Source organism: Notamacropus eugenii, chromosome 1, assembly GCF_028372415.1.
Source record: "Notamacropus eugenii isolate mMacEug1 chromosome 1, mMacEug1.pri_v2, whole genome shotgun sequence".
Classification (NCBI taxonomy): domain Eukaryota; kingdom Metazoa; phylum Chordata; class Mammalia; order Diprotodontia; family Macropodidae; genus Notamacropus; species Notamacropus eugenii.
The window spans coordinates 402,415,418-402,434,264 of record NC_092872.1 but is presented as its reverse complement, the minus strand read 5'-3'; the positions used below and the strand labels follow the sequence as shown (position 1 = coordinate 402,434,264).

Sequence of the window (18,847 nt, the reverse complement as noted above, 5' to 3'; positions counted from 1 at the left end):
TTTTTCTCGGATTTACCCTGACTTTTGATAGAACACTATCTCTTATGGAACTGAGAAGGCCACTGGGTCTAGAAATGTGTTTCAGTGCTACAGAGAATTCAGCCTCCAGACAGGAAGACAGAACTTCTTCTAATCACTTAGACTTTTTTTCCAGCTGAGCTTTGGCGTATTAAACCATATTTCTAATCATTTTGATTTGGAAATGAATCTCTGACAATGGAATTTTCCCTCTGTGTGTGTCTGTTATCTCACTTTCTTCCTGGGCTTGACAATTCCACTATTGTGAGCAAAGTCCCTCTTTGTTGGACTAATCTTTGTTGGGTGAGCAGGGATAGAGAGTGAGATGGAAAGATACAGAGGAAAGAAAGGGAAGGGCTTCTGCCTGAGCATTCATGAATAATGGCTTTATTTTCCTTTGTCATGAATAGTAGCAGAAAGGCACCAGGCCCTTCGGCAGCTGATTTAATAACAGGATAATTATGCAGCATTTTAAGTATTCTCGGGCAGAATTTAAAGTAGGATATTGTGATTTCTTTCCTAGAGAATATCTAACATGAGCAGGATTACACTCCATAGAAAACCACAGCAAATCCTTTCATATCCTTTCTGGGCCCGGTCTGTTGCCCAACCCTTAAACAGGAGCTAAAAAAAGCTCCTAAAAGGCCCAGAGATTGATTTCTCTCTTGACCTCAGTTTAAGCTGAAGACAGATCATTACATTTATCTACAGTGTAATGGAAAAGGCCCTTAGACTTCACATCAGGAGCCAGGCTGATGTCCCATTTTTGTCACTTGGTAAACAAACTTAGGTAAGTAATTCCACCTTCCCGTGAAATTTAGTTTCCTTATCTATAAAATGAGATAACTGATTAAAATCTAAAAGGTCCATAGGGGCATAGATCTAGAGGAAGAAACTACAGAGGTCATCTAATTCAACTCCCTCGTTTTAGAGATGAATTTGAGACCCAGATAGGTGAAGATACCAGTTATCTAAGGCAGTTAAATGGTAGCTGGGCCAGCTAGGTGGCACCATATTGTACAGGCAGTTGGACATGGACTCATCCTCAAATGTGACCTCAGACACAGACTAGCTGTGTGACCCGGGTCAAGTCACTTAATCCTATTTGCCTCAGTTTCTTCAACTCTAAAATGAGCTGGGGAAGGAAATGGCAAATTACTCCAGTATTTTTAACAAGAAAAACTCCCTCAAAATTTGTGGATTCACAAAGAGTTGAACAAAACTGAACAACATGAGTTGGTAGAGCTTAGATCTGAACCTAGATCTTCTGACTCCAAATATAGCACACTTTCCATCCTACCACACTATCCCCGCAACTACCTGCCTCACATGGATGTTGTGAGAAGGAAAGGACATCATGTATAGAAAAGTGTGTGTGAAACATAGAAGCACTATATACATAGAAGGGATTATTTACTACAGCTTTTATTGTCTCCCTTGGCTAGTTTTACAAATAGGTAGAATAAGTGATTGCCTATGAGATGTGGGTTTGAGATCATCCAGAAATAAGGTTTCTGTACCCACTAGTTGCTGCCTGAAATCCCACCATTAACAACTCATTTCTTTAGCCCCTATTAAGATCATGGAATCATAGATTTAGAGTGAGGAAGGACCTGAGAGGTCATCTAAGTCCAAACCTCTCATTTTAGAAGTGAAGGGTGTGAATTGCCCTAAGTCACAAAGGTAGCTTGTAGCAGAGCTGGTACTAGGATCCAGGTCATTGGATTTCAAATCCAAGGTTTTTCCCACCATACCCCCTCTGTCTCCCGATGCAAATCAACCTGGGAAGACAGCACTTTCAGCTGATTACACTAAGGTGTAAATGAGCCTATAAGATCCTTGTCTGAGATCAGGTTATTATTATGGGGGAGAAGAAGAGAATGGGATGAATAACTCTTATCAGATTGTTTATTGAGGGGAGGAAAGGAAAGATAGAATTTGGAACTTAATACTAAAAAAACTCTAAATGTTAAAAATTGTTTTTACATGTAATTGGGGGGAGGAATAAATATTTTTTAAAGGGGGTGGGAATGGGAAGGACTGGGAGGTGGAAAGACAAACTTTGCACATTTTTCAAGAACTCACTCTCTTCTCCCCATAAGGACATCCTCTTCTCTTGCCCATCCTGCTTAGGGCAGCTCTACCTTCATAACCCCAGTTGTTTTACTTTTAATTAAGGGTTTATAAATTGTTCATCTTCAGTGCAAGCAAGACTTTCTACCAACTAAGTTCCTGCCCCTGGGTCCCAGCACTCTTACCTCTTTATTTATGTAGCCATCCTTATTGATGTCATACAAATTGAATGTCCACCTCAGTTTTTCATGGACGGTACCTCTCAGCAAAATCGATAGAGCAGTTACAAAATCCTGTTAAAGGGTGGGAGCCACAAGGGACATCACCAGAAAAGCAACACTTGAAACCAGGAAAACATAGTGATATTCATTTTCCTGAGCAGACAGTCAGTGTTTGTTGAATGAATGAACTAAAGACCAAATGATTCTTGGGCGAAAACTCATCTTTGTGGCAGCCCTTGCAACCCTAAATCTACTTATATTTATATTCTATTTATTTTCTTAGTGCTTAGCACAATGCTTTGTACTTAGTAACTGCTTAATAAATTTTTTTTTCATTCATTCATGGATCAGAACGACTCAGTTTACTGGAGTGAGCCCTCACTTTCTGAGTTATAGGAAAGAAATCGGTGCATGCATCCTCTCTGAGGGGAAGACCTACAGTAAGAATAAGAACAGATATAATAACCATCTGCTTTTACTTTTATATGCCTTACAATTCACAAAGCATATATACCAGTCTCTCATTTAATCCTTATAATAAAGTTACTCAGGGCAAATATTATGAAATCCATTTTACAGGTTCATAGGATCATAGATCAAAAACTAGATGGGAGCTTGGAAGCCATCGTCTAATACCCATTTTATAGATGAGAAAACTGAGGCCCAGGGAAGGGAAATGCCAGGACACACAGGTAATGTCAGATAAAGGACTTGAACCCAGGTCTGGTATACTGTCCAATGGAACCTTCTATAATGGAGAAGAGAAGATTTGGGGAAGAGTGATTAGATGCCCTAGAAGACATAAATAGAAGAAATAGAAGAAGTAGCAGACAGGCAAACTTAGGTTCAATGAAAGGAAAAACTCTAACAATTGGAACTACATCAAAAGGTAATTGGCTGCCCTGGGAGATAGTCTATTTCCCCTCACCTTTAGGTCTCCAAGTGCTGGATGACCACTTATTGGGGTCATTCTTGGTTGGGTAAGGGCATTGAGGATTCCTTTCAGTTCTAGGATTCTGTGAAACTGAGGCTCAGAGGAACAAAATTATTTACCAAGGATCATATAGCTAGTAAGTGGCAGGGTCAGGAGTCAAACTAAGATCTTCTAACTCCACATCCAATATTCTTTTTATCACCCCAAGTTTCTGGGTCTGGGATAGGGATGGATTTCTTATGTATGTACCAAAATAGTCATGATTTTTTTTTTTTTTGCAAGGCCCTCAGGGTTAAAGTGACTTCCCCAGAGTCACACAACTATTAAGTGATAAGTATCTGAAGTTACATTTGAATTCAGGTTCTCCTCACTGCAGGACTGATACTCTATCCACTGTGGCACCAAGCACCCCTATCATTGTGATTTCAATAAGCTATTGTCTGGGGTTAGAGCCAATGGAGAAGAGTTAGTGCAATGATCCTTTACAAAACAGTTTGTCCTTCATTTCTGGAGGAGTAATGGCATGATGGGGTGACATCTTGACTTGTGTGTGAATTGAATTGCGTGTGCAGAGCTGCACAGAGTTGTCAGCCTCACTCTCTCTCTCTGTCTTCCAGAGTCATCCAGAAGGGAGTTTGAGGAAAAGGTGATAGGGCAGCTTGAGCATTCTCTGTCTTAAAAGTCAAGAGAATTCTATTCTCAGTACTCTCACTAGGAAGCTGTGTTACCTTGGGCAAGTTATTTCACTTTATAGGACCTCAGATTCCTTTTCTATAAAATGAGGAAGATTGGCCTATACCTAAGTTTCCTTTTAGTCGTAAAATTCTATGATTCTAATTAATAACCATACCTCAAACTTTACAGATCCCGTCTGAGTGGTATCAAAGGCATTGAAGAGATAATGAGCATACATGCTTGCATCTGAAAAACAAACAAGAGCATTTTTTAGTAGGAGGCTAAGGAAGACATAATACCACAGGAAATTACTTTGGGAAGGTCCTTTCCCCTCCATTATTAGCCTTTTGCTGTGACTATATCCCCATGTATTTGGCATGGGAAAAGCTAAGGAATCAAGACCTTGTACTGGTTTGGATATGATACTTGTAGAGTAGCACACTTACTTGGTACCACAAGATACCATACCTGGACAGTATCTCTTCTCAATGGGGAGAATAGTTGCATGTGGCATATGATGGTCTTGGGGTAGAATCTCTTTAAAACCTGCAAAAAACTATTTCTTTATGCCTCCCTCCACTCAGCTCCACTTACCTCCATGTGGGAAAAACTGGGAGTATATCTGTTTGAATGTTTCTTCATTAACCACCCCACTGGGACACTCCTGTTTAGGAGAAGAGAGAAAGAGTCTGTATGTGCTATCTGAATACTCTCTGAACAGAAGACAGGCTGGGAAGATTGCATGTGACTGGGAGAGAGCTGGTTCTCATCCAACAGGCTGGATTTCATGTCAATCCCTGGGTAGGCAGATGTTGTACTTGATGTTACCAGACTATATTATATTAATCACAATGCATAACAGGGCCGTTACTGATCCTTATGAGACAGGGTGGGTAAACAACTAAATATGATTGAGAAACCTGCCTAAGATGAAATCACAAAGCTAAAGATATCAAGAAACTGTCAGGTTTTAGTGTTGATAAAGCAAGCAATTTGGAGGTAGCCCAAGGACTGAAGCTGCTGTTGACTAACTGAGATGCTACTGAGAGCAAATGGAAGTAGCCTTACAAAGCAGGTGAAGTTTATTTTGATATTTTCTTTCTCCACCCCCTCCCTGTGTACCTCTACCTCCCCTCCTGAAAAAAAAAAACTGTATCACTACCTCCTCCCAAGTAATTCTTTTACTAGGGCTATGGTGTTAGATGTTAACCAAATTTAATGTTAACATAATAATCCTGAATTTTAAGAATGTACTTTTGAAAACCAAAAAGCTTTCAAGATCTATAGGAATGAAACTCCAATAACAGAATCTGGGACATATATTTGGGTATGGAGGAATTATCTGGGGCAGAAGGAAGGTAATTGTTGTGTCTTCACCTCACCAAAGTCCATTAGCTATGGCCAGCCTGGAGATGAGCCATACTGAACTGGTGATGGACTTTGTTACAAGAGACCACACTTGCGGTTGAAACCAGAAGCCTTCCCAGGTTAGTAGGATCTGCCAGAACTTGTCTTCCCATGGCATAACCTTCAAGAACCCAGACTCACTTCTACTCCACACACAGGAGGAGGACTTCAGTGGTAGGATCCCATAGAAGTATTTAACCCTAATTGAGGAGCCTCCTGGGATCACTTGATTCTTACATTTTTAAAGCCTCTGTACAGGACTTGCAGTTCCCTCTTGGTGAAGTTGGTCTGTGCCTCAAGCTGCTCCAGTCCCTCAGGTCGATGGCACACCATGGTCATTTCCAATTCATCCTCAATTTTATCTGGAACCAGAAGAGACAACATTGGAGATGCTAGATTTTGATGTTATTCTATATTCAGAGTGACTTTAGTACTCTAGGACATCAAAGAATCCATGATATGTTCATATCTGTAACCTACTCTGATGACAACCCATCTAAATGGCTTAGACGTTATTTCAGAGTGATGATGTGAGCTGTAACAAATGTGAATAGCTAGCTTCTTTTTGATATTCGTGGATTAGAAGGAAGAAGGAAGGAGGCAGAGGAGGATTTTATTAGGTATCCATGATGACTTTGGTGGGGAGACAATGTGACACTGACTGAAGGGTAGCAAGTATTCAATGATGTCTATGAGTAGAGGTCCCAGGACCCTAGCAGTAATTATCTATTGTAATCAGAAAGTCTCAGTTGATTCCTTGAGTCAATGTTAAATAAGACCCAGGTTAAGGAGGCATAGTGTCTTGTAGGTGGGTTCCTTGGACCTTGCTGGTTTATGTGGCTATGCATTCTGATTGTAGACCATCTCTCAGATGTCTTAGCCAGTCCATACCAAGTGGAAATAGAATCCTAGGATCATAGCTCTAGAGTTGGAAGGAACCTCTCATGCCATCGAGTCCAAACTCCACTCCCACCCCTCATCCCCTGTCTTATTTTAGAGATGGAGAACCTGAGGCCTGGAGAGGTTGAATGATTTGTCTAATGTCACATAGGTAATAAGCATCTGAGGTAGGATTTGAAATCAGGTCTTCTGACTCCAAAGGCCTTCTCATTGTAATATGCTCTTATCCCATATTAAAACATGTTTTCTATTTCCTTCAGAATTTGACTCTATCCAACAGTCATAAAAAAATCTCCCCAGATATTTGGTCTAGCTCTGTAGTTGAAACTCATGAACATCTCTGGCAGACAAATAAGCTATAGGAATAGTAAAAAAGTAAATACCCCAACCTCTATCCCTACACCCCAAATAAAACTAATAAATAGAGGCAGATGATAAAAGATTTTAGAAAATTGGTAAGATTCCACTGTTTAGGACTCTAATAATTGTAAGAGAAGTAGGGGCATACTCAGATTCAGGAAGGTTTTAAAATAAATGCAACTTTACTACTTTTAAGCAATAATTTAAACTCTAATAAACTGGTAGGAAAGTTCATAATTACTATCTCCACTATATATAAATGGATACTTCCGAAATTCTCTTAAAATGGATTAAATGTAACTTTCTATAACCTTTAATTTGTACTCTGTATATAGGAAGGGCACAGAAATAATAATAATATTTAACATTTATATAGTGGTTACTATGTGTCAGTCACTGTGCGAAACACTTTGCAATTATCTCATTATATCCTCACAACAACCCTGGGGGAAATAACAGGTGCTATTATTATCATCTCTTACCTTACAGTTGGAGAAACTGAGACAGAGAAAGGTTAAGTGACTTGCCCAGGGTCATACATCTAGTGTGTGTCTGTGGCTGGATTTAAACTCAGGTCTTCCCAAATCCAAGCATGGTTCTCTATCCTCTGGGCTGCCTAGCTATCCCTATAGTTATACAGTACCAGGGTAGACTATTCCAAATTCCAAATTAACAGAGTACAAATTAATGAAGTTTTATTATGGGGAAGAATAATTATCTTCCTGAGTACAAATAACCTTAAGAGAAGTCAGAGGATTGAATATAAATGGAGATCACCACCACCCCATTGAATGCTGTGGGCTGAGTAGGCCTACTTCCTGAAGTGAAATAACCTTCTTCCTCTGAGTGTTTCCAGAAGGCTTTCTATGAATTTCCTACAATAAAGAATCAATTAGCTGCCTAAACTCTCTCTGATAGCTGTTTTATGAACATCACCAAATCCATATATTGAATTTCTATAAATCCAGGCTAGAAAAAAATGGTGACTTGGTGAGTTACATACCCATGAACATTCACAAGGCATCATAAATCTCATGATAAGGAACTAAACTACATGCTTGTTACATACCTCTGATGGCATCCTTGGTCTGTACAGGTGTACTGGTTTGTCTATCTATAGTTTCCTACTAAGTGTTGATTTATCTCTTGTATTGTCAGTTTCCTGTGAAATTGACTCCCTTTTCTATTCAACAAAAGCTGTTCTAGCAGAGTGAGTTTTTCTTCTTATAGACAATTCTGAAGGAATTCTCCAAAGGTAGGTCAGAATTATTTAAGCCTTGTGAGAAATACACAATTCAAAACTGCTATCATATTCATTGTGTGAAAACATACTGGTGAAAAGAAAGCAGATTATCACAGACAAATATGAAGTATGAGAGCATTGTTGATTGAGAATTGTCCTCAAAGCCAAGAAGACCTGGGTTTAAATCCTGCCTCTGACACATACTAACTGCATCATTCAAGACAAGTCATTTAACCTCTTCATAATCTGGACAACTCCCTAAGACTAGATATAAGTTGTAGAAAAGGTGCTGATGTGCTTTGATAGAGAAAGTTTTGTTCCCAAGTAGTTCTAGTGATATAGAGACCCAGTTTCTATCCCAGACAATACCCAAGATATGAAGAGGTCAGATTTTTCCATACTTCTTGGTGTCCTTAATTATTCCTATAGTTGGAGTTGAAAGCTCAAGTAAGTATTAGTTAAATATTGCCAAACATCAGATAATATTGCAATAAACCAAAGGACCACTTAAGATGTTCTAAGTTCAACTCATTTTAAAATAAAATTTAACCACAAGTCAAACAATCCATCAGTTAAAAAAATCCATACTTTTTTTGACAGATCTGCGAATATCTTTAGTGAGATAAATGTTCCTCTCTATTGTGTTGTCAATTTCCTTCAAAACTGATCCCCTACCTTTCTCTTGCTTTTATCTGGTATGTCAAAAACTGGTAGGTCAAAATAAGTTTTCCCTTTATAGACCATTAGCTAGGATTGTAAGAAAGAAGAGGAGATAGGTTTACATTACAGGTAAAAAGTGGGGAAAGGAAAGCGTTAATGATATAAATAAGAAAAATCAGATACTGCATCTCTGAGTAAGAATCACTTTTTTCTTTTCTTTTCTTTTTTTTGGTTTTTGTGTCTCATCACCACTTCTAAGTTTCTATCCTATCTAGAAAGCATGAAGGCAGCCTATTTTTTCCTTAACAATACCTTATTTCTGTTTGCCCGCCTAGAGCTGAATGCTGCCTGATTTCATAGAAAGCAAAGCTTTCTTTGGACATCTGGGCAAATGTACACACAGGAATCCTATTTGCAACTGAATAGCTGAGTAAGTTTGAGAGATTACTTCTGTTTCTGAAAAGATGGCTGCTTACCATGGGCTTTTATTAAAAATGTACCAAGTAATTATTGAAATATCAAATATTAAACCCACTTCATTAAGGCTGATTGGGGCTTTATTAATAAATGATTTGTTTACAGTCTGAGAGGTTGGATCAATTTCCATACCAAACTAGCTGTCTAATTTTCTTTTTATTTGACTATTGACCATCAGCCTTCTTTGGGGAGCTTCACTTTAACTCTTTTGCCTAGTGTTTCTGTACAAAGAGGTTCTGTTAGCTTGCCTAGTGGTTCTGCCTAAATGGAGATGGGTTCTTAGGATATCTTTGTGCCTAGAGAAGGAGTTTCCTTTACTCATATTGCCTTCTCCCTAGCACAGGATGAGAGATTTCATCAATATTTATCTTTTGTAAGGATTTCAGAAGGGATTCCCAAAGTCTCCCATCTCAGCCTACTTCCTTCTCATTCCCTTCAAGGCTGAAACAGAGGGTCTAGGAGAAGTTCCCAAACTCCTCTGGTCAGTGAAGGGAGGAAACAGGGTTAAACAGGATTCTAATTTCCAGTTTTTTTCTTTGTCTTTCTGCAGAGTTTATCAAAGGAACCTCTAAGAACAGAAGGGCATCTTGATGTACTAATGGACCATCCTCTAGGCTGAACCTGGACTATGAGGAAAAGTTTAATTATAATAATAAGGAGATGAGAGTAATAGTACCTTACATTTGTATAGTTCTGTTGATTTTTTTTTTTTTTGGAAACAAGATCTCCTTATCTTGTCCAAGCTGAAAGTGCAGTATTCTCAAAGGCCTGATCCCACTGCAGACTGGCACCACAGCCTGTTTCTGACCTGGCCCAGTTCATTCCACCTTAGCAGAGTGAGGTAGTTCCTCATTCTCAGGGCTCACTATATCAGTGTCAGACTTAGTTTAGATACCTGATCACCTTAGCACAGTGTAGTTCAAAATGGAGCCAAGTGATCTACTAGCTTCCATCTTCCCAGCAGCAGGGACTATAGGGTTTGCCCCTCTTGGCCAGTTCTACTGATTTTTCAAAGAACTTTCACATCTATTACTCTTTGATCCTCATAAAACCCCTGTGATGTAGTCAGTATATATGTTATTATCTCTATTTTATAGGTAAGGAAACTCAAGCACAGAATAATTAAGCAACTTTCTACTTATTACAATTTCTATTTCTGTTTGTCACAATTAAAGGAGATTCTTGCCCTGGGAGAGAGGATGGAGTAGATAAATTTTGAGGTGCTTTTCAACTCTAAGATTCCATGATTCTAGCTACTATAAGGTCAAACAGTTTATAAAGGCATATCTGGAAGTAGAACCCAGGCCTTTTGCCTCCCAGTGCTCCACTTGGCCCTGGAAACAAAATCTTGGTGACTCAGTTTTACCTGTAGTGAGTTAGATCTGGGGACATGCTCACCAGTCTAGTTTCCAAGCATATTTTGCTGAAGCATGCCTGTGAACATCCCTACAGAGGGCATTATGTCTTAATGCTGCCCCTTCCTCTCCACCCCGAAAAGGCCTTCCCTGCCAAGGTGGAACTTGTTAACAAGGGATTCAGAAAAGGAGACCTGCCTACCAATGATCATAATTAGTATACATGTGTATGCCTGACAAAGAAGTTTTTCTAGTGATGGGTACGTGACAAGGTAGTCAAATGAGTTTACATTTACCTCTCTGATACTGGTAATACCAGCCGGTGATGTCTAGGAGAAAGTAAGAAAACATTTTACCAATCCTAGTCTTTAAAAATAACAACATTCACTTTGCTTTTCAATGGAGATGCTATTTTGAGGGTGGGGATCCCTTTAGGCTGTCCCCCGTCCCACTTTCCAAGGAATTTTGCTCATTTGTACATGAGAATTAGAATGGTGTCTTCCCTAAAGGTAAAGCTGTTACCCTCGATGCAGCATGGGCACTACCTGTGTGCTCAGTCATGTGACCAAAGAGGAATGGGATGGGGGTGGGTGGGAAGGCATGCTGAGATGTAGATGAGATCTGGTGAATGCAGGTGGTTCTGAAGATTAGTTTGTGAAAACCTTTTGAATGGCAAATCCTCTCCTCCTACCATTTTCCCACCTCCAATTTCACTTCCCAAGAAAGAAAATAAGAGAATCTTTGAATTTCATTTCCCTTCATGACCTCTTTAGATAACTCATTTGAAGGAAAAGAGTAATTGTTTCTGTAGAAAAAGGTGATCTTGCATGTGTGGACAATACAGCATATATATGCATTACTATGCTTAGGAATCATTTGGCACTTAGTGAATCAGAAACAAATCCAAACAGGATTGCAATAAAATTAATTGATTCTTGCCAGGTCATAGGAATAGGGAATCTTCAATTCAGTGAAATTAAATCAACAGGCATTTTATTTATTAAACCACCTCTATGTTAGATGTATTAGGCATACAGACACAAACACCTTTCCTCCCTTCAAGGAGCTTATATTCTGTTGGATAGATAGATATTAAATTCAATACTTTGCTGCATTTGCCTCTCAAGATAGCTTTTAGGCAGCCCAAGTCCCTTGACATAAACTCCATCTAGTACTTGCAGACTATTGTGTTCAGTGATTTTTGTTGCTGTCAGGAAGATGTATAAGAGTGAGCCAGTCACTCCAGTAAGATCAGGAGGCCAGAAGAACAAGTCCCCATATTTTTTTAATATGCTGCTCTGTAGAATGACTAAAAAATCACAGTGTTATTGAGAATGTTCAACTTTGACCCTGAGTGATTGAATCATTGAATAATTAATTGATTTTACCTGACAGAAATTTACATAACTACTAATGTTTCCTATGCTTTATTCCTAAAATTCTTGTGCCAATATTCCCAAATGCCTTTTATGATCAAACTCAAACTTTCAGCCTGTTAAAAATGATACATTTGGGAGAACCTGGGTTCTTGAAGGCTGAGCCAGTGAGGCATAAACTCTCTCAGCTTCAATCGGGCTGTCTATCACAGACAATAGTCTACAAGTCCTAGATGGAGTTTTATGTTGAAAGGCTTGGGCTGCCTAAAAGCTATCTTGAGAGGGAAATGCAGGAAAGTAGTGAACTTGATATTGAATATAAGCTCCTTGAGGGGAGGAATGGTGTTTGTGTCTGTATGCCTAGTATATCTAACATAGAGATGTTTAATAAATAAATGACTTGAATTGAATTTCATTGAATTGAAGATTTGGAAATGGTTCCAGCAACAGAATAGAATGGCCACTGTATGCTCAGGATCTTCAATTTAGACTCTAAGGGCCCTTGGAGGCTGTTTGGCCTAAACTTGTCTCACAGATCTGATGAGACTGAGACCCAGAGAGATGACTGAGAAGCCCATGGTCATCCAGGTAGTAAATAATTTCTGGCAGAGTCAGGTTAAGAACCCACGACCTCTGACTCTCTAAGATCAATGCTCTTCCAACTAGACCACAGCTTTTGGCCATGGAAATCCATGAAACAAAGAAAATCAATAGGCCACGGTTACACTTCCATTTTTACAGTAAATGTGGCAGAATAGCAGAGAAGGAAGCAAAGAATACTGCTAATATGACAGGCTTTAGACTGTCTACAAATGTCAACTTAGCTATTGGTTCTCTAAATATGAGAATCCTGTCCAATGACCAATGAGATAACATGCTATTAGAAGAAAAAAAATCATACTGATCTTGACATTCTTGCTATAAATGAAACCAGAAGACAAAAGGAAATTGCAGTCAAATGAAGGATCAGTCACAAGTTCTCCTTGGAGAGGCAAATAGAGAAACCGGCAGAATTGATTTTATCATGTGTCTAAAGGCAATGAGAAATATTACTTTTTTGTTCATCTTGACTTGTAATGGGAGCTTGAACAAAATGACCTCTATGAAGATAACCATATTAATGTCTGTTGCAGGGGATGAAGGGGTAGATAAATTCTATTGAGAACTCAGTGGATCCTTTGAATTGAATTTACATATGCTCTAATACTCGGTTCCTTATACAAATGGTCCTCGAAATATGTGGTCCCAATACTCCTTTATATTCTTACAAATTACTGAGGACTCCAAAAATCTCTTGTATGTGCAAGTTACATCTATCAGTATTTACTGTATTAGAAATTTCAACATCTTGGTATTTTTATGAAAATAGGTTTAACACGCAGAAAGGGTCTTGGAGATACCAGTGGGTCCCCAGAACACACTTTGAGAACCACTGTCCTATGCCAATGAAATCAAAGGTCTGGTCCCTATCTCAATCTGGTTTTGTAGTGATCTATTTCTGATTTAGGGAAGAGAAATACAACTCATGCTCACAGGGAAATTGCCTAGTTATAATTTGTTAATGTTAAAAGCAAAAGACAGTGAGGACATGTACCTGTCTGTGAAATAGCCACCCAGATGGACTCCTTTTGTTCAGACCAAGGACAAGCAATAGCAAATGTGAGATTTAATTAGGAGCCCCCTTGGAGGAAAGGGGTCTAGCTTGACTTTAGTCTGACAAGACTGCTTCAAGTTTGATGAAATTCAAATCATATTCTGCCTCCTGTAAGTGTATATTCTCCCAATTCTTTGAACATTAAAAAATTAATTTAAACAACTCCTTTATGCATTTACACATATTTAAAAATGCTGTTGAAAGGGCTGCCAGACAACCCACTTTTCTTCTTTGGTAGCAGTAATTTGGATAATTTTAAGAGGTAAATGAGAATAAAAATTTTCACAATACACATTGTATTTCAGTGAGATCCACTGTTCTCAAAGTCACAGAAAACAGAAAAGTCAGACTAGAGCATTTGATCCACCTCTCCAGGTTACATAGGAGAGCAAACTGGCCTCCTAAACTATCTCCTGACATTGGACTCTTCAGGACCTGCCTGAAAGACAAGGCATCTCTGGGTCTTTCAGGGGATCCTGGTGGGCCATGGTTTCCTGGGGTAAAGGACTATCTATACAGACCTCTTCAGATATTTTGGTGAGCTCAGCTGATTCCAGAAAGCAAAGTCATTGCAAGACTTCTTTCAGGGTGTCACAGAGAACAAAACAGAACAAGAATAAAATAAAATAAAATAAAAATTGCTCTGTACCACCTACATGCTTCCAAATTTTGAGGCTCTTGGAATCTCAGATTTATAGATTAAAGGGCCCTTAGAGGCCATTGGGTCCAATCTCCTTATTTACAGGGCTGCTAGGTGGTGCAGTAGATAGTGTGTTGGGAATGGAGTCCAGAAAACTCATCTTCCTGAGTTCAAATCTGGCCTCAGGCACTTCCTAGCTGTGTGACCCTGAACAAGTCACTTAACCCTGTTTGACTCAGTTTCCTCATCTGTAAAATGAGTTGGAGAAGGAAATGGCAAATGACTCTAGTATCTTTGCCTAGAAAACCTCAAGTGGGGTCACAAAGAATTGGACAAGACTGAAACAACTGAAAAACAACGATCTATCTATACTATTTCATTTGTGTCTATATCACCTATATCTACTTTTACAATTCCTGTCTATATCATCTACATTTATATCTATGTTTATTTCACCTATAACTATTTCTATTACCTATGTCTGTCTCATCTGTGTATATGTCTATATTATCAACTGTCTTATTTTCCACATAAAAATAGAACAGGAAAAAGTTAAGTGACTAATCTGAAATCACTTAGATAACGAACAGAGCTGGGGATTCAAAGCCTGGTCCTCTGCCTCCAGGTCCAATACTCTTTGTACTATAAGTCATCCATCCCTTCTCAGCTCTCCTCCTCTTCCTTCTTCCTACTGAGCCTTCTGAAAATACTGCTGATGTGTTGCTTTCCAATAGAACGTAAGCTCCTTGGGGTCAGAGACTTTTCGATTTTTGTCTTAGGATCACTGCCACCTCTAACTAGTGCCTGGCACATATGAGCCACCTTAATAAAGACTTGCTCAGTGAATGAATCTCCTGATAGCTAACTGTAAGGGTGACTTGTGGTACCCAGAGTGCTCAGAGTAGCCAACATATTTTCTTCATGCAAATTTAAAGTAATTTCTTACATCAGATCTGAATTCTTGAGGTAGAGATTTAAGGTTTCCAAAGTTTTTTGCATGAACTATCTAGTTTGACGCTTACAATAGCCCTGTGAGTAGGTGCCTGTATTGTCCCCATTTTACATATGAGGAAACTGAGGCTGACGGGGTTTAAGTAATTTGCTCAGGTCACATAGTGTCTGAGGCAGGATGGGAATTCAAGTCTTTTGTCCCATGTCCAGCAGTCTATTCATTATACCACCTAGGTGGCTCAGGTCTACAAACGGAAGTCCCCTGAGAGAAGACTTCAGGCAGATAATTTCCCTCTGGAAAGTGCCTTGGAATATAATGGCACCCCAATTTGCTCTTTAGAGGGCCCACCTCTATAGTTTTAGGGAGTCTCCAGGAAGCAGAAACCTTTGTTATCTGAGTATATTCAAGAGGCCAGCTGGAGACCCTCTTAACCACTTCCCCTCTGGCCTCAGCTAGATATTGGTCCAGAAAGAATTGGAGTGAGTAGTCAATTACTTGGCATTAAACTGAATAGCCAAGGGACATTTGGGCCAGGCTTTGGAGAGGTGATTAAGAATGGAGTTCCATAAAGTGATAATGGGCTTTAGAAAAATAAACCAAGAGAAGAAGTATAATCCAGGCCAGGCATTATTCCTCTTCCCTCCTGATGAGCTATAATGATGGCATGTCCCCAAAACAATCCTTAGGAGCAGGAAGAAAAAGGAGTCCTGGAGAGTGATACTGGGGCATTTCAAGATAGGGAAACCGAGGCAGAAAGGTTTGTTCAGAGGACTACCGTGTCAGTCTTTCTATTCAGGCGGATACACTATTCCTGTGTTTTCTTTATTTTTATTGTCAGACACCTCTCATACAGTAAATAATAAGAATAATAAATAACTAGCATTTACAGAGTGATCTAAGAGTTGCAAAGAGCTTTATGGAGATTAATTTATCTTCACAACAATCATGGGAGGTTGGTGTTTTATTGTCCCTATTTTATAGATGAAGAAATTGAGGCAGACAGAGGTTAAGTGACTTGACCAGGGCCATCCAGCTAGTAAGTATCCAAGACTGGATCTGAATTTGGGTTTTCCTGATTCTAGGTGCAGAACTCTATTTACTGCCTTACCTGGCTGCCTCTGTGAAACTTTCCTGACTCCACCTTGTTGCTGTGAAGGTCAGGGTGATTTTGTGGTGATTCTCTGCTGTGTAAGGGCCCTGAATAGTCTCATTTATAAAAAGGCAGTCTTTGTGTATAAGCAATGTGGAAAGGCCTATGAAAGCATTTAATTTTTAAAATTAAAATTAAAAGCTAAGTGGCACAGGGCAGTTAGGTGGCACAGTGGATATAGTGCTGAGCCTGAAGTTAGAAAGACTAATCTCCCTGAGTTCAAATCTGTCCTTAAACATTAGCTGTGTGACCCTAGGTTAAGTTACCTAACCCTGTTTGCCTCAGTTTCCTCATCTGTAAAAATGAGCTGGAGAAGGAAATGGCAAACCACTCCAGCATCTTTGCCAAGAAAACTCCAGATGGGGTCAGGAAGAGCTGGGCATGACTGAAAAACGACTCAACAACAATTTTTAAATTTTAAACCTGTCTATATTCCATTTCTCCTGCTCAGACCTGAGCTTTAAAAGTTGGAGGGTATTATAGAGGTTAACTTAACCACAGGGAGGAAGGATTTTCCAATAAAGACCACTTGATTTAGAGATGGGGAACAGGTTTTTGAATTAAGGCTCTGACACTTACAATCCGTGTGACTTTAAAAATCACTTAACCTCTTTGGCTGCAGCCTCCTCTTATGTAAATGGTGAGAATGTTGGACTAGACAATTTCTAACATCCTTTCCAGCTCTGTCTGTGATCCTAATTCCCTCAGTAATGCATGAACCTCTTTTGCAAAGTGGACAAATTTTCATCTGACCTTTGCTTGCATACTTCCAGTGATAGTAAGCTCATTATCTATTGAGAGCCCTTTTTTGGACAGTTGTTAACTATCAGCAAATTCTTTCCTTATTTTGAACTCACACTTGTCTCTATAGCTTTCTCCCCATTAGTCACCCTGAGAACCAGCATGACAGCAGATAGAAGGCTAGACTTAGGCTGAGGAAGTATTGGGTTTATATCCTGCCTCAGATGCCAATTTTGTGACCCCAGGAAAGTTACATTCACAGAATGATAGGATTTAGAGCTGAAAGGGACATGGAGTCCAATTCTATCTGAAAAACAAAAGTACTTATACTGTCTTAGCAAGAAGACTTTCAATGAGAGAGAATTCATTGCCTCCCGGGTCAGCCCTTTACACTCAGGAATATTTCTAATTTTGAAGAAGTTTTCTTTGACACCCTTAAATTTACCTTCTTTACAATATCTATCTGTTGCCCTTGGTTCTTCCCTTAGAAGAAATAGGACAAGTTTACTCTATTTCCCTTATGATAGCCCTTCAAATATTGGAGCATAGTGGTTTTGCTCCCCTTCTTTACCTTCACTAAACTACACATTTCCATTTCTTTCATGTGATCCATATAAGGCATGGATTCAAGTCTCTTCCCCTTCCTAATAAAGCTTTTTTTAAAAATTCATTCATTCATTCACTTATTCACTAACATTCATTCATTCACTAATTCACTCATTCATTCATTTATTCATTCTCTCTGAAGTCAGAAGGCCTGAGTTTAAATCTTTCTTCTGATGACCTTGTGCCAGTCATTTAATCTTGCTGAGCTTTAGTTTCCTCATCTGTAACATGAGGTCATTGGACTAGAGGTCCTCAGAGGGCTCTTCTAGCTCCAGCTCCTATGAGCTCATGAAAAATTCCCAAATTTTCCCCAAGCTTTCATGTGTCCCTGCCTCCTTCATCTTGTACTTGTGAAGTGATCTTTTTGAACCTGTGTATAAGACTTTAAATTTCTTTCTATTAAATTTCATCTTACAAGATGCTACCTAAGATGTAACCTGTGAAGATGTTGTTGGATGTTGACAGTCATCAAGTGTGTAAACTGCCCTTCCCAGTTTTTTGTCCTCTCTAAGTTTCCATAGATCTTTGAGACTCAATATCCTCATCTGCGAAATGGGGGTGCTAACAGTACCTACTGTCTCAATGGTAGTCATGAGAATCAAGTGAGATAATGTATGTAAGGTGTTTTGAAAACCTTAAAGTGCCATAAAAATGTCAGCTATTATCATCACCATCATCACTGGTCCTAGACTTCCCTCTGAAGAAGTAGAAAATATCTTCAATTCCTCTTTCTCAGGACAACCCCTCAGATATTTAAAGACAGTGATCTTTACCAGGCATATGTTATTAAATGTTTAACAACTGAATCTCTGGAGAAAAAATGTACCCACAACCGGCTTTTCAATTTAGTCTCCAGTATTAACATTTTTCCATCACTTTCTTAATTCTAGACAATCAACAAAACACTAAGTCAAGCCCTGATTTGTAGCACTTGCCTATCTCTGAGGGGTAAATACTCCCACTGAAAATATAATAATTAGCTTTGAGCCCTGAGCTAGCTAGCTCTAGCATACCCCTGACTCCCACCTAAATGTACTATCCTTTGGATTAAGTGTCTCTTAGGCTCATATTGAATGGTAGTTGGCTGGTGTTGCTCTTATATTGTTTAGCATTAAATAAAATTCAACAGACTTTGATTAAGCCCTATGATCAATATACTGAGCTCAGTGCTGCAGAAGATACACAGATAAATATTTTCTCTGACCTTATGAAACTTACAATCTAAAGGGTGTTCCAAAAGTGTTAGTGCAGTTCTATCAAAGCTTAAAACTTTGGAGACATCCTGTATTAGCTTGTACATAGATTGTTATAAAACAAATCAGAATATAAGAAGTCCATAAAAGTACAAATACATGCTATGAGTTCAGATGGAAGAGAGGTCACTAGTGGTTGATAATATCTTGAG

General features: G+C 39.0%; 1 protein-coding gene across 3 annotated transcripts in view; it reads right to left on the bottom strand.

The window, feature by feature from the left end:
* The window catches only part of KCNIP1 (potassium voltage-gated channel interacting protein 1), a 587,701-nt gene that overhangs the window by 13,344 nt on the left and 555,510 nt on the right, over positions 1-18,847 (bottom strand). For all 3 annotated transcript variants that reach the window (XM_072630947.1, XM_072630946.1, XM_072630945.1), the window contains exons 2-5: positions 5,566-5,690; positions 4,516-4,585; positions 4,097-4,167; positions 2,277-2,384 (exon numbers count right to left, since the gene is read on the bottom strand). In XM_072630947.1, coding sequence (XP_072487048.1) covers positions 2,277-2,384; positions 4,097-4,167; positions 4,516-4,585; positions 5,566-5,690 — 374 coding nt within the window. The remainder of the gene's footprint in view (positions 1-2,276; positions 2,385-4,096; positions 4,168-4,515; positions 4,586-5,565; positions 5,691-18,847) is intronic.